The sequence below is a fragment of the Heptranchias perlo genome, chromosome 6 (assembly GCF_035084215.1).
Source record: "Heptranchias perlo isolate sHepPer1 chromosome 6, sHepPer1.hap1, whole genome shotgun sequence".
Classification (NCBI taxonomy): Eukaryota; Metazoa; Chordata; class Chondrichthyes; order Hexanchiformes; family Hexanchidae; genus Heptranchias; species Heptranchias perlo.
This window is the reverse complement of record NC_090330.1, coordinates 5,245,060-5,261,110: the sequence shown is the minus strand read 5'-3', so window position 1 is coordinate 5,261,110 and position 16,051 is coordinate 5,245,060. Positions and strand designations below refer to the sequence as shown.

At 41.3% G+C, this 16,051-nt stretch overlaps 1 protein-coding gene across 10 annotated transcripts in view; it reads right to left on the bottom strand.

The window, feature by feature from the left end:
* emsy (EMSY transcriptional repressor, BRCA2 interacting) overlaps positions 1-16,051 on the bottom strand; it is a 57,698-nt gene that overhangs the window by 7,387 nt on the left and 34,260 nt on the right. For 6 of the 10 annotated variants that reach the window (XR_010963214.1, XM_067985651.1, XM_067985650.1 and 3 more), the window contains 5 exons: positions 14,300-14,350; positions 9,983-10,144; positions 7,803-7,958; positions 3,919-4,085; positions 850-1,278 (listed from right to left, as the gene is read on the bottom strand). Coding sequence is in view for 9 of the 10 variants with exons in the window: in XM_067985651.1 (XP_067841752.1) it covers positions 850-1,278; positions 3,919-4,085; positions 7,803-7,958; positions 9,983-10,144; positions 14,300-14,350 (965 nt within the window). In the remaining variant the exon portion in view is untranslated. The remainder of the gene's footprint in view (positions 1-849; positions 1,279-3,918; positions 4,086-7,802; positions 7,959-9,982; positions 10,145-14,299; positions 14,351-16,051) is intronic. The other 4 variants (XM_067985653.1, XM_067985655.1, XM_067985652.1 and 1 more) reach the window with 3 other exon arrangements.

Genomic DNA, 16,051 nt, shown 5'->3' with positions numbered 1-16,051 from the left:
CAGAAGATGTTTACAAGAAAGTAAAGGTATTAAGCAACATGGAGAAAAAGGCAGGGATTTTGGATTTAAAAGATAAGAGTTGACCATGGCTAACAAAAATAGCAGAGCAGACTCCCTGGGCCATATAAACTGTTCCTGTAAGACACACTAAAATATTAATTATAAATGATTAGTAGATAGCACAGAGAGCAAACTAATTGTGGCAGCTTCAAGAAATCTGTAGTCACGGATTTTTAACCTGCTAAACTCTCTCTAGCTTTTACAGTGCACACCTACTACTCAATCTATCTTCTAAACCACTCTTGCCAGAAAAATCTGTATTTAAAAACATAGTGATCAAGTTGTTGGGGATGAGAAATAATGGGGCTTGTTCTGGACAACTGAACTTCAGTGTGTAAAACAAAGAATTATAATTAGTAATTAAACATATATAAAGTCACGCCGAGTTAACAGATGTCAGCCGGAACAGTAGTAGGTTTGCTACATTTGGCCTCACACTCCTGGTTTGAGGGGACGGGAGGGAGAGATCAGCAAAGGTTCCGGCTATCGATCATTATCCAGTAACTTCTGCTGGAATATATGCACATGTGGACCTCAGGTGGGGACAGGAGGTGGGAAAGGGTATAAATAGTTAGGTTAAAACACATCCAAATACACAACAGCATTTACGGTAATCAAGTCCAGATCACTTGAGTAAATTCCAGTGTGAATGTTGCTGACCAATTTCATGCAGCGCCTGACTACTACCCACTCTGTCCCCTGCTATCTTTAGAATGTTGTAATAAGCAAAAACATGTTAAAACTGCTGACAGGTATTAAATGCTCCCTGATATTATGCAATGGTGTTACCTGGCCAGGAAGATGCTGTTCCGACGAGACAGACTGGTGTTTTAAGGCTAGCTGCATTTTATCCTGCTGATGCTGTAGATGTGGGGGCTGCAACTGTGGCTTCTGTTGTGTTTGGTGCAGCAGTTTTGGAAGTTGCTGCTGTTGTTGTGCTTTCACTGCAATCACCTGCACCATGGTTTGTTGTGTCTGGGTTGTCGCTATAGACGTTTGCTGCAGTGCCAGGGATTTGGTCTGTGTCACCTCCCGAGGCTGTTGCAGTTGTTTCTGTTGCTGCTGCGGTGGTGGTTGGGTCGAGGTATTGGATCTGTAGAAGAGGCCTGTTTGCGGATCCAATGTGTCCCCCTCTTCTACTTCACTTTCTTCGGCGTCAGAGTCATCTTGCTTGGCTATGGTACCCTGACCGGTGACTGCCTGTAATTTTATTGGGATCTGGATGAAGATTTTAAGAATGAAGCAACCACAGAAAATTAATGCAAGACAAATTTGAAACTCAACATTTTAAAGTTTGCCAAATTTTGGAGGTCGGGGGAAGAGAAATACAAACCAGGTTATGATATTGGGAAGAGGTCCTTGTACAGAATTTTTAGTACAATAGTAAAAATGATCAATTATGATGAAATCCCTGAGACCGAAGGTGTGGGTTCAAGTCCCACTCCAGGACTTGAACACATGATCTAGACTGACCCACTAGTGCAGTACGAGAACTGTTGCACTGTCGAAGGAGCGTCATCCTTTAGATGAGATGTTAAAACAAGGCCCTGTCTGCTTGTTCCAAAGGTTCGGGTTGACGTTAAAGATCCCACGGCACTATTTGAAGAGCAGAGATTTTCTAGTTTTGTGCAAATACTTCTTCCTCAGTCAACACCACCATCAAAAACGTGTCATCTGGTCATTTATGGGATCTCGTGCACAAAATGGGTGCAGCATTTGCCTATATAACAAGTCACTTCACTTCAAAGTAATTCCTTGTATGTGAAGAGCTGATATGTTTCTGAGACATGACAAGGCACCAAGTCTTCTTGTAAAAATAAAGTTAAGGTTGGTTTACATATTTTTAAATAAGAAACTTGTCTTAACTCTGATATACACTTAATCGCTTAAATCATTCTTATCTCAAAACTTTTTTAAAATTTCATCTATACATTACTGTCAAGTACATGGCCAATAATCATTATTCAAATTGACAATTTTAAGCTCTCTGATGTTTGTTCAATAGGGCGTTGAACTAGGCTACATCTACAGCAACCTGAACCAGAGACACAACTTTGAAAGAAAACTAAATTAAAAAGGAACTGTATGGATTAGAAAAACACTATTTTGCTTGATCTCAGGTTGTGGATGATGTTGACAAAGCAGCATTTATTGCCCATCCCTATTTCCTTGATGGTGGGCTTCTTCCTGAGCAATTGATTTTACCACTTTGGCTACCCTTCACGTGACCAGCCTCTGTGTGACACAGCTAGAAACCTGGGCCCATATGCAGTGAAACTATAGGAAGGAAAGATTGGGGGGGGAGGAAATAAAAACAAAATAGGAGCACTTGAAGTGGATCAGACAGCAATACAATGGAGTTCCCACAAAGATGAATGCTTGGATTTATTATAATTGATTAATAATTTCAAAACAGTGGCGTTATTAAAAACAGGTTAACTGGTCATTGTTTTATTGCTCTTTGTGGGATTTTGCTGTGTACAAAATGGCTGCTTCGTTTTACTTTGATTTATGTTTGAGACACGATTGGCACTATATAAAATCAAATATTTCTTTATTCCGGTCAGTTACACTTTAAGCAAACTTGGCGGGACACGGGTTACCTTTTCATTTATGTTTAGTCCTGCGTTGCTACAATTGCATCAAATATGATGTAAAACAATCTTATTCCTAGTACTCTAACCTAAACATATACGCATATAAAAAGGGCAAGAAAAGACCATCAGGCCCATCAATGCGCACTCTGGCAAATTAGACAGTACAACCTCGTCCACGACCCTCCCCAACTGCTAGCAAGGTCAACTGCTGAGCAAGGGAAAAAAAACTCATGACCAATTTCAGGAAAAACCCTGAGAAATTCTTCCCAACTCCCTAAAGCCATGATTAAGCAAGCTCCAGTTGTATGGAAAGTCAATCAATTAATCGAGGGAGCAGGTGGCTCCATTTTCTTGTGTTGATAGGGCATTAGCTCAACCTTCCCTTGGTCAATGCACTGCGTGGTTTCGCAGTGCGAGCGGAGTTCTGAAGAATATGACAAACCACAAGCACATCTCAAAGGTATTGCTCTCTCCATATTAGCAACTGCATATTTTTCTATAAAGTGATCATTACTGTCTTTTTAATCAATTTTCTCGCCTCCTTGTTGAAGAAGTACCCAACAGCACCAGTTGCCCTCGGATACCTCACCCAAATCATCACTATTCGTCCATGAGGCCCAACGATGTGCAGGCAGGTTTTTATTCATGGGGATCACACCCAATCGTGTCCTCACCCGACATCCACATGCACACGTCCTGCAAGATTTGCTGAATAGCGATCAGGAATGAGAAGCCTGGCTGATTTTTCACTCTAAGACAAGCAAATGTAGCACTCTACTGCCTCATGACTTTAATGCCCACAGCTCTCAAGTGACGATCTCACTGGAAGCTGCCAACAGATCATTGGAACTTAGCATTCAATGTCTTCATTAGCTGGGGGTCCAGCGTTTGGCACCGGGGGAACATTTTTGGCCGACTCCTTTGACGGGTCCAGCACCTGGAGTTGCAAGTGGGTGAACCAAAAGTCCAGCTGAGCAGCAGTTCCAGCACCAGCTGATCTCCTCAGCTCCTGCTGGAAGAACAATGGCGAGGAGTGCTGGTGGAGAAGGCTGAGGCAGGAGATGGGATGGGACAGGACTTCCAAAATTCAGAACAGCGAGCCCCAGTGTAATCCTAGGACTCTCGACTGTATACCAGCTTCTACTTGAAAGGCGTATCCTCCATTACAGCTAATAAATTCCCCATGTATAATATTCTAACTAATCCCACTGGCAGTGCAATTTGTAAATAGACTGTGCACAGTATCCGCCCAAGTAAATACCTGCTGTAGAATGTGTGTGACTGCGATTGCTGAGGAAGCTGGGATTGATTTCATCACTGCAGGAGTCTGCGCTGTCTGCTGCTGTTGACCACTTGGTAGAAGCGATGCCAGCGCCACTTCGCCAGAACTAATGCTCGAACTGGACACTGCTGCTTTGATACTTTTCCCTACATTAAAAGGAATGGATGGTCATTAACAAAAGTGTGTACAAGTGGTAAATAGTAAAATTGTGAAGAACAAAATGACATGAGTGTACATAGGTAAATGAAGCTGGAAGGTGGTGAAAGTTCTGGTACTAAACCAAAGTGTAACGCTTTCTCCCTTCCCACCATCCTCCCTTCTTGTTTTGTGCTACAAGAGACATTTCCTCAGGAGACCTGGCGCAGCATGTTCTCTTTAGGTGGCTCTTGCTAGTAAGGAGCAGTGAAGATGTATTCCAACAGCTAACCTATGCACAACACCCCCCTTAGCAACACACTTTTTTCATTACTGCCAGACAGAATTTACAAAAGGGGAAGGAGCCAGAAGAGCTTCCAGCTCGCTTCTACTTTATTTTATATTTTAAAATTCCACTGCTCCCAGATCCATTGGCTTTTACATCAGGTTGACAAAAGAGATATACTTTTAAAATCTAACGGGCCAAAACGTGCACAGTGTCTTACCTGGTACGATTCCTAACACTAGCACCAGTGAAGTGTTGCAAAACAGAATTAAGAGAATTACTCGGTTTTTTAATTTCATTGGTCTACTTTGCAGACGAATGCATTCTCTAGTTACTGGCTCAGAACACTCTACCTCTGAATCCACATTTTAGGCTTCACAATAAGTTACAGTTTTTCAAGAGGTAGGCTGGAGGAATCAAGTAGTGCTGATACAGTAGTTAACAGCAGCACAGGGCAATTGCAGGCATTTGAAATCACCATCTGGTTTTGAATTGAACAAAAAAACTGGACAGGCCACAAAACCAATCCAACGGGGTCACCTGCGCCAGGCTGTCCATGCCCCAGCCAAGCTCTGGTGCTCATCACCACAGATACACTATGATGAGGAGTGGAGGATCAACGTGTATTGGGAAACATTGGTTCATTTGAAGCTACTCCACTGCCGCCTTCGTAACAACACAGCTTAATCGCTAATGCAGGTACGCAGTCAACACCAGAAAAATATGCAAAACCGGCCCTGTATGTTTTCTGCACCATCCACTAAAATTTCCTGCAGTGAAGTAATTAAATAAAGTTTACCTTGAATTGCTTTTACATATACTTTTCCTCGGGTTTGGCGCAAAGTAGTTAGTTTAGTAAATAATTTTGGGCAGGCAAAAGGCAGACTTCCAAAATGTTTCAGCTAGTGAGAGCTTGCTGGTCGTAGTTCCCTATTACTAAAATAATGGCAACAATCCTTCAAGTGCTTATGATCTGCTCTAACACAGATATTTCTAGAGCTTATGTCAGTTTGTTTGGGTAAAGAGCGTAGGCAGTGCCAAAGGGAATAGTCAACAAAAATGACAAACGTCTGATGATGGCAAGTGAGAATTCAAGACACACAAGTGCAAATAACTGAATGTCGTGTCAATTTTCCTTGTTATATGCATGTAAAATTCCAGTCAATGCCCAAGTTGCAAAGCAATTACAGTCATGACCCAGCCCATTAAGTTTTCTACACTTGCTGCAGGAGCATTTTCTCCTGGCCCCTCCACACACACACACACACACACACACACACACACACAGACTGGACCTTCTGACGTCAGCTTACTGCTCGAGAGCTATGCCTAAAACTACTGAAATGCTGCCACCTGGTGGCTATTCAAAAAAGATCAGGAAAATTATATTATGAATTGTGTATGAATTACTGAGATATACCAACTTATATCTCGGTCGCTTAAAAAAAAAAACTAGCTGATCTCCCATGACAATAAAAATATCTTCCTGTGATTGTCTGCCTCTTTTCCACTCTCTAATTCTTCATGTCCATCTATATCTTTGTCTATCACTCGCCATCTGCTTACAACTCATGCACTATGCCCATTGTAGGGTCTGCATCTCAGTTTCTGACTGTCTCTCCTTCCCTCTCTCTTTCTTCTCGCTCCTCCTCTCTCTCTCTTTTATATGTCTCCCTGTAATCTTGTATGGTTCTCGCACTTTTTTTTTATTCGCTCATGGGATGTGGGCGTCGCTGGCAAGGCCAGCATTTATTGCCCATCCCTAATTGCCCTTCTTGAACCGCTGCAGTCCGTGTGGTTAAGGTTCTCCCACAGTGCTGTTAGGTAGGGAGTTCCAGGATTTTGACCCAGCGACGACGAAGGAACGGCGATATATTTCCAAGTCGGGATGATGTGTGACTTGGAGGGGAACGTGCAGGTGGTGTTGTTCCCATGTGCCTGCTGCCCTTGTCCTTCTAGGTGGTAGAGGTCGCGGGTTTGGGAGGTGCTGTCGAAGAAGCCTTGGCGAGTTGCTGCAGTGCATCCTGTGGATGGTACACACTGCAGCCACGGTGCGTCGGTGGTGAAGGGAGTGAATGTTTAGGGTGGTGGATAGGGTGCCAATCAAGCAGACTGCTTTGTCCTTTACTAATATACTCAGTCTGTCCCATGCCTTTTTAAAAATAATGCTCCATCCACTTCCAAGTACTATGCACTATGTATAAAATATTTCAACATTTACTCCAATGGGATTTTTTTTTAAACATAGTCGCGTCTGAGCAATTTGTCTGACTTCACTCACCAAAGACTGTTTCCCCAGAGGAAATGATCCAAAAAGGACCAGATGCAGCAAGAAATAAAGAGAAAAATAAAGAATGTTTGGAGGTGGAAAGATAAACAAACTGGGGTTAGTTGCAAGCTGTTGAGTTTCTTTTGCCTTTATTGGAAATTGGAAAATAACTTGTCTCAAGCTAGCTGGTGAGTGGACTTTCCGACCCTAACATGTTATAGAATCTTACTTAGGAGTTGCTGCTAATAACTATTGCAGACAGTGAAAAAAAAAGTTCAACAGACATGTCCTTTTCACATATTACTCAAGAAAAGTGTCATCTTGGATACCACTACTACTACAATCCCTAAAGAGTTAAAGGTTCAATATGCTTGCTGCTCACAAGGAATGATCCTTTGGCAAAAATCTGTGAGGATTCAATACTGCAATGCTTCAGAACACACAAGGGAGGCACATTGGCAGCAACATGGATTACAGTGCCACATCAATGAAATTGGATTCACTCTTCAATAAATACAAATAAGAAGCTGAGCTTGAAATTCATTCTTTTCCCATTCATCCTCCCTCTGCAGATTTTTCTCATGAAGGCAATGGCATGCACTGGTGTAGTGTGACAAGACCACTGTTCACCTTGCAGTACTTCACCGGCAACCTTAGACAGTGAGCGTTTACAAGCTATTTGACTATGGAAGCCTTCACAGCTGAACCCAATCCTGTCACCCAATGCCTATATCCCTAAACTTTTCAGCAGGTGTCAGTGGATAAGGATCAGAAGCGAGTACCGTGGCTGTTTCCTTCCCCTGTTCCACTGCTCCCTAACCTAGGGGAGCTAAGATTAATTGTAGCACACTCCTTCAAAGGAACCTAAAGGATAGCATAAATGGGCTAACTCTGGATTAGCAACAAAGAACGATTATTAAGAGTCCACACATCAGCTCTGCAGCAACTCCATTATAAACTGGCACTAGATCAGCTTACAAAGTTTCTAAGCCTCTCAGACTTTGACCTTCTGGCATGAAGCTGCAGAAGGTGATTGAAAGAGAATGCTGTTTAGACTGGGGTTTCTTCATAAAGGCCAACAAAATAAATATCTCTTTTGCATGTTTCTATGCATGCTACTTGAATTTCATAAACATGTTTTTTTAAATTCAAGACGTCTTGGAGGTCACTTACCGGAGCTGAAGTATTCTGAAGCCAGTTCTGAGTCGAGAGCAGTGATGGCCGGGCTTTCTGGTGACTGTCTCTTTTCCTGTGTCATTTGGATCGGAACAGCCATCTGACTGAGGTCAATAGTGGGCTGCCGAGGTTTTGACTCCAGCTTCTCTTTTCCTATACCGAATATAAAAGAGTGCCCAAAGTAGTTTCTGTCGGTCCACTTGGTCCCTCGTCAAGATTGATTCAAACAAGATAGTTGGAAATTATAGGTGTCTAATTAAAGCCTGCACATGTAAACACTTCAGCAGGAGTTGCTGGATAGCAATCTCTAGCAAGAACCCTGGCTGATTTTTTTTTGCACCAGGTGAGGTCAGCTGAGTCAGCATAGGTCAGGGACCACTGCAGATTGCTATCTACTGACTCCTGCTGGAAAGTATACATGTGTGGGGGCTTGATTAAACACATGTTCACAATTCCGTGAAAGTACAAGTAGATAAAGCCATAAAAAAGGCCAATACGGGCACGGAGTAAAAAAAAGTAAATATGTAATAATACATTTGTACAACGCATTGTGTAGGCCTCAGTAATGTGCGTAGTTTTAGGCACCCCATTACAGAAAGGACATTCAAGCCATACAGATTACAGAGCACAGATATGCCAGAGATGGAAACCTATACTGGAGATACTGGGCCAATTTTCACTGGAGCAGAAAAGGCTAAGAGAAGATTTAATAAAGATTTTTAAACCAAGAAGGGTTTTGGTAAGGTGAATAGAGAGAGACTATTTCCTCTGTTTGGGAAGTCAATTTGAAATCAGTACCAAGAGTGGGGAGAGAAGTTAGGAGAAATTTCTTTACAGAGTTCTGTTGGAGCATGGGATGCTTTGCTACAGAGAGTGATTGAGACAGAGACCAATGTATCTTTTAAGAGAAAACTAGATAAATATTTAAAATAGGAAAATACAAGGCTATGGAGAGACAAGGGAAATGGGATTAGTTTTGGATTTGCTCCAGCAAAGAACTGGCACATACACAATGGACGAATGGTCCCCTGCGCTGTAAACGTCTATGATTGAGATGCTCCAACAAATTACTCGCCAGTCAGCCTTACAATCATTGGCAACGGAGGTTAGGCTACTTACTTGAAATAGAACTGAAAGCAGCACCTTACTTCCAAAGTTCTGTCCTCCCTTTTTCTCAAGGTACAAACAGCTTAAAATATTGCTTTTTTTTTAAGTAATAAAGCAATTCCTGGTGTACCTCACTGTTTTAAATTGCTGTAACAGTGTTATTTCTGGCAATCAGCACTCAATTATAGCTAGCTAAAGTAGAAGTGATGAAGTGACATTTGCAGGTAGCTCCTTCTGGACTATGGAAGTAGTTACCAACTCCCCTCCTCATTCTTTTAGCTCCTTCCCTGCCATATAGCATCTTGCCTCAGCCATCAGCATCTATACCGTGGCAACCAAAGTCAAAAAATAAATAGTAATTAGTCAAGCTTATCTAGACGGCTATTGCATATCACAGAGTCGAAGACTGGAACTGGAAGAACCCTGGAAACGTACTGCCTAACCTGTTATTTTCCTCAGGAAAGGTGTATGGCAAGGATGGAGTTAAAGGAATGGGGAGGGGAGGAAAGACTTTAGACATTTGCCACCACAGGTTCAGATTAGTGTCTTTTAATTAAAGTGCCAGAGAATGGGGAAAATCAAAACAAGTGTTGAATGCAACACCAGCTGGTTACTCTGCCAGCTGGTAACTTCCTTCATGGTCAGAGAAGCAGAGAGAGGCACAGAAGCAGCACTTTAAAACATGACCATGATTAAAATGAAAGTGGCGATGAGTGCAGAAACTGATGGGGCAAGGCTTTGGGAGCACAATGACTTGGGCCTGGTTGGTTTGGGGGTGGGGGGGGGGTGGGGCAGTGATTATTGGGGACTCAGGAACTCTGGAGTTTCTGCAACCTAAGAATCAGTAAAGGTTACTGTAGTAATCCAAGATTAATAGTAAATTAAAGGAGCTATTTCTGAGGCGAGTAGTTTGTTACTGTAATGCTGTTTACTTCAGCCTCCCAAGTGCACAAGCAAAAATTGGTTGGCCCAGGAAGACAGCACTTTGCCCACTTTTCCACCATCACAGTAATCCTCTGCACTTTGCAGGAAGATAAAACCAGCAGTAAAAGATAAACTGAGATGTGCACCTGTCTGCTGGAGTTCCAGCAGTGCTTTAATGGTGGAGGTCGCTGATTGGGGTTCCCCAGAAACATCTTGGTAGATAATAGTGGGACTGGTGTCCATGGCAACTTCGTGTTCTGCCCAATCCTGGCTTCTTGATGAAATCACATGAACCACTTGCTGAGAGTCTGCAAAGAAAAACAGAAGCTTATTAAAGCTGCAGCATTTCACAATTTTAACTTTCACTTTGCTAAAGAAACAGAAGTTCACATGGTTAGGACATTATGTCAAACACTTTCTCTTCTTGTTTCAAACAGCAAGCAACATACACACAAAAATATATATACTTGGTAGTAAGCTCTCCGTATGACTCAGTTGATAATGATGGAGTGCATTTGAGCCATACAGATCAGAAGGATCCAGGTTGGATTCCTAGTTTGTGCTGATCACAGCTGGGGTAGTACAATAGAGGGAAACTTACTCCAGCAATCCTCAGCTGGAGTAAGTCAGCTAGATTCCTGTTCATGATCTCCGCCCAGCAATACCTGCTGGAAGGTGATAGTATACGGATGTGAGGTGATGACAGGATCATCTTTAATGATTCCCGTGATCAAATATACCATCAACACTCACCATCTTGGCTCACACAGAAGGGCTACATAGCCAAAGATGTTGGAGGGCAGTTGGTACCCTTGGAACCATTCCCTTTTGCATGAGTCAATACCTTCAAAGTGAAGAAGTGAGAAAACTGATGAATTTGCTTGGGGAAAATAGCAGTAAGCTGGTGCATAGGAACACAAGTAGGCTATTCAGCCCCTCGAGCCTGTTCCACCTTTCAATCAGATCATGGCTGATCTGTACCTCAACTCCATTTTCCCACCTTTACTCCATATCCCTTGATACCCTTACTTAATAAAAAGCTCCTGATCTCAGTCTTGAAAGTTTCAATTGAACCAGCATCCACAGCTTTTGAAGGGGGTGGGGGGAGGAAAAGTTCCAGATTTTCACCACCCTTTGTGAGAAGAGCTCCCTGAATGCACTCCTGAAAGGGCTAGCTCTAATTTTAAGATTATGCCCTCTTGTTCTTGATTCCTCCACCAGAGGAAATAGTTTCTCAGTCTCTACTCTATCGAATCCATTTATCATTTTAAACCTCAATTACATCACACCTCAACCTTCTAAACTTAAGGGAATACAAGCCAAGTTTATGTGACCTGTCCTCAATTTAACTCCAAGCCCTAATATCACTCAGGTGAATCTGCACTGTACCGCGTCCAAGGCCAATATATCCTTCTTGCGGTGCGGTGCCCAAAACTGAATACAGTACTCCAGATGGGGTCTAACCAAGGCTCTGTACAACCGAAGCAACACTTCCTCCCCATTGCATTCCAGTCCCATTCAGATAAAGTCCAACATTCCATTAGCCTTTTGATTACATTTTGTACCCTAATCAAGAGTATTTTGCAGTGACAGTGCTGCTCCTACAGTGAAATTCAACGTCCCAACATATGGAGACAAAAGCAGTAATTCGGGGAAATACACAAGCACTTTGTAAGGACAAATAGAGCATACTAAAGCAGTTATTATTGCCTTAATTTCCTTTCTTGAAGAAATTTACAAAAATTTCTCAACATAAGATAACTCAAGTAGATACAATTAACTTGACTTTACCATACAAAGAAAAGAGAACTTGCATTCACTCTTCAAGAAAGCCCTTCACAGCCAATGAATTAGTCTCTGTTGTAATGTAGAGAAACACAGCAGCCAATTTGCACACAGCAAAGGCTCACAAGCAGCAATGAGATAAGGAACTAGATAATCTGTTTTAATGATATTGGTTGAGGAATAAACATTGACCAGGACACTGGAGGGAACTCCCTTGCACTTTGAATAGTGCCACAGGACCTTTTACTTCCACCTGAGAGGGTAGACGGGGCCTCGGTTTAACGTCTCACATGAAAACAGTGCAGTACTCTCCCATTAGTACACTGAAGTGTCAACCAAGATTACATGCTCAAGCCTCATGAATGGGGATGGAAGCCACAATCTATGACTCACGGGATTAAGAGGGCGACACTTAGGAGGCATTTCCAATAAGAAAGTTAGAGCAAAATAATTAAATTGCTTTCCTTCATTTCCTACCAACCCCCACCCCACCCCCCCCCCCCCCCAACAAAAACATTAAATTCTTCCATCTGCACTGTAATTAAAATCAGGGCTGAAGTCTACAAGTAGACATTAAGGGCTGCTTGGAAGCAACATTTTGATGGGCAACAGGCCTCAGTGTCTCTGGGCTTGGGGGAGGGCTGAAGAGGGAAAGCAACAAGGTTTTCTGCTGCTGAAGTGTGCATCTGGGGAAGGCAGGACCAAGGATAGCTATGATTTCTCCCACAGTCAAACAGGCTGACAACATCCGCTGTGCAGGCCCACACATAAAAAGCTATTTGAGGGCTTCTGTTACCATAGAAAATGTACCTGAATCATGAGTCGATGCTTGCTGGAGAGATCATTTGCGGGGGGGGAATGAAGCGGTGGTGGTGGAACGAGATGTAGGGGGGGAAAGCAACAGGAAAATATTCCAACCCTCGTGGAAAAATGTAATTCTTTTTCTTTAAAAATGCCAGCAGATTAAAAAGTGGTTCTCTTCCCTCAAAGCCCATGATGGCCCTCAGAATACTGATTTGTCATGGTCTTTGAAGAGTAATATACAGGGAACAGGAATATTGTCCCAATTTCTGTAAAAAAGAGAAATTGCTACTTTTGAAATTTTGCAATGTCTTCTTTGCATTTACACATCTGGACAAGATGTAAATTAGGGCCATAACAAAGCTTCAGTGTCTGAAAAACCTGGTTACTCAGCAACCTCAGCTCATCTATTCTGACTACTGGAATTACTAGCACATAAATTCAAGTGACAAATTCAAGTAACTTAAATGGTCAAACTAAAATATTAAATACTGAAGTAGTGACCAAGACTAAGGTTACACTGTAGTTACAGTATTAATTCATAGCTGCTAGTAACCTTATTTATACTGCCAGTGGGAATCTGATTCTCATGGCCAGGAAAGAGCTCTGAGCACAATCATGTACCATGCGTGCATACAGCTCTGCTCCTGCCCCGTATATTTTAAACGCATTTGGAGCTCAGGTGGGAGTACTCACTTTCTCAAAACATTTAAATAAGGTCTGCCTCATTTTATAAACTGCCCAGGGGTCTAATGGACCCTGAGAACTTTGTAAAATTCAGCTCAACGCGATACTGGGATTATACTCACTAAGTGGTGTTAAACAGCCTGCCTCGGGGATCTCACACTGTTCCACTCCAGATCAAGACCTGACTCTGGGAAATATTCTGTCAATTTTCTGTCGCTATAAAGAATTAAACCACCTTGCAGCAATGAATAAGTGGCAGTATGATTGGACCCTTAATCTACAGAATGTCGTTTAATTAGATACTAGATTTTGCACGCCCATTTAATATTTAACCACTGGGATATTCAAGCAAAGATGGGATCTTTTTTGTAGAGTCGGGCATGTTCAATTAAATATGATACACTGTTCAACAAAGTGTCAAGACATTATGATTCAAGACCTTCATAAATCTGAATGGAAAAGTACTTACAACTGAAGAAAAATCTGAAACACAAAGAATAGCCAAGAGGGACCTGTGGACTCGTGGATAAGAAGCAGGAAAAGAGAATGTCTGTCCTTTTTAAAATCACCCCTCCACAGAAGAATAATATACACAGACTATTATATGCATCTGGTACAAAATAAATTTAAACGATACATACATGTGGTATGAATGTCAGCAAGTTACTTGTGATTCACATGCATCACTTATGACTGTCCTGATTGAAATCATTTGCTCACTCCAGAGGTGTTATATAAACATATTAAGCATAAAGCTGTTCTGCATCATTTTAACTTAACTATATTTTTGTTCACCTTGAAAGGTATGCTGATTTATATTCCCACATCAACTCATCCTGCCAGAATAGTTCAATAAAATCCACAGATGTGTGCACAATGTATTGTTTTCAGCATAACCAGAAGTTGAATTGAGTCAGTTTAAACAGAACAATTCAATTGAAAGGGGAGGGAGGAAAGAAAACATGACAAACAAAGCAATGTACGGGAATATTCTGTGATAGTTTGATGAATAAAAAAAACCTGATTCCATATGATGAGTTGAAATGAACAACAACACCTTATAATCAAAAGATAAAATTAAAAAGAGGAAGGAGATATAAAATACATGTTGTGAATAACATCCCATGTAGACTTACAAGGGGTGGGCAGTTTCAAAAAAGTAACAGGGACGGCACAATATATGGACTTACTCAAATAATTATTTCGGGTTTTCTGTATCTCGATGTACGATCTGCTTTTGCCTAGTATGACAATTAAGACAAAACAACAAGCAGGGGTTAAGGAAGACCACAAGGCTTTGTATTTAAAAATGGCACCTCAACAAAGTAAATTTCAAATCTACGTTGCACTCCACCCCCACTTTATTCAATGAGTACAAGACTAAATTCTTTGTTGATTAATACTGAAAACTGTTCTATGTCATTAACTAAACAAGGCAGTTCATCTCACGTCAGACTATTGTGTACTACCAACCCTCCCTAGCTTATGTTGAACCTGGTCCCACACTAATCCTTCACTTAGCCACAAGATCATCCCTTTAAAATTTTAAACCAATGTTTCCCTTTCACGTAACATTCCCAGATGAGAGGGGAGAAAAACTTTGACGATCCTGTTCTGTCATCAACCACTAGGATGTGCGCAAGGGCAAATCCAGGAACACTTGCATTTACTTAGCACCTAGCACTCCGTGGAATTATTTCAGGAGTGTGATGATCACTGCTCAGCAAGCAAAAAGTTTTGGCTCCACTTAGCACTTTTGAGAATGGCAAGGCTGAGATGAGGAAATGGCCGAGTGCACCATCAACAACCACTCAGCGACACAGCCTGCTGGGACACCAATGCACCATGCTATAGGGGCGTGATAGCTGTTGACCTAATCAAGTCCATATAAGAAACAATGGCAGAACTAATCTCAACCTAAAAAAAAAAGTCTCCCTCTCTCCTAAAAACACATGCCAAAGATGCAGCCAACATTCTGAAAGCAGTACAAACAAATCATTAGAAGAAAAGTGGATGCCAATTTATAAAATTTGGGTCCCAATGATATGAAGCATGAACTGACAACACTGCAGATATCTGATTTTCAAAAAAATGTGTAATCGTAAGCATGTTTTAACACAAAATTAAGTTTGGCATTTTATAATCTGCATGTTTTTTCAAATTAAAAAGTATGTTCTTTATTTTTATTTCAGATTTCCAGCATCCGCAGTATTTTGCTTTTGTTTCATGTGTTTTATCTTTATTTAAGCATTTTCTTGCAATCTGCGAACTTAGCATATTATTTATGGAGTTAGGTTTACAATCTTGTTCACACACACTCTCATACACTGAAAAACAAGCATGGAAATTTACTATCTAGACAAATTAAAAATAAAATTAAAAATCCACTATCTGACAAAAAGAAGTCACTTGAAAATCTGATTCAAATCTAATTAAGTCTTTGATTACACATCCACATGTACAAATACAGTTTGGAGTTAGCCCAACATGTAAATGAACCACAGTCTGACAACAGGTGCGGTTAAAAAAAATCCACGGCAAGTGCTCAAATCACAGTGAATTGGGAAAGTTATGGGAAAAGACTGCATACTATTTCTTGATCAGACAATAAATGTAATCATGGCAGAGAGGGGAGAAGAAACAGCTTGTTGCAAGTCAAAAAACTGGAGGGGTTTAAATGTGTTGAAATTACTGAATAACAAGTTTGCCCAATGATGAGAACTAGCTATTGGTTTATGGTGACTAAATAGTCCAATTTCCTTTGCAATTCCATGGTTCTTATTGGTTGTTTGGTGATTGCCCCCAGAGTTCATTCCACGAATATCAAAAAGGGGTGGCACAGCAGCAGTTTGTTTACAATTTATATGACAATTCAAATAAACACTAAAACGAGATTGCATTTTAAACTAGAAAAATACAACTGATAACAGTAGGAAAAAAAT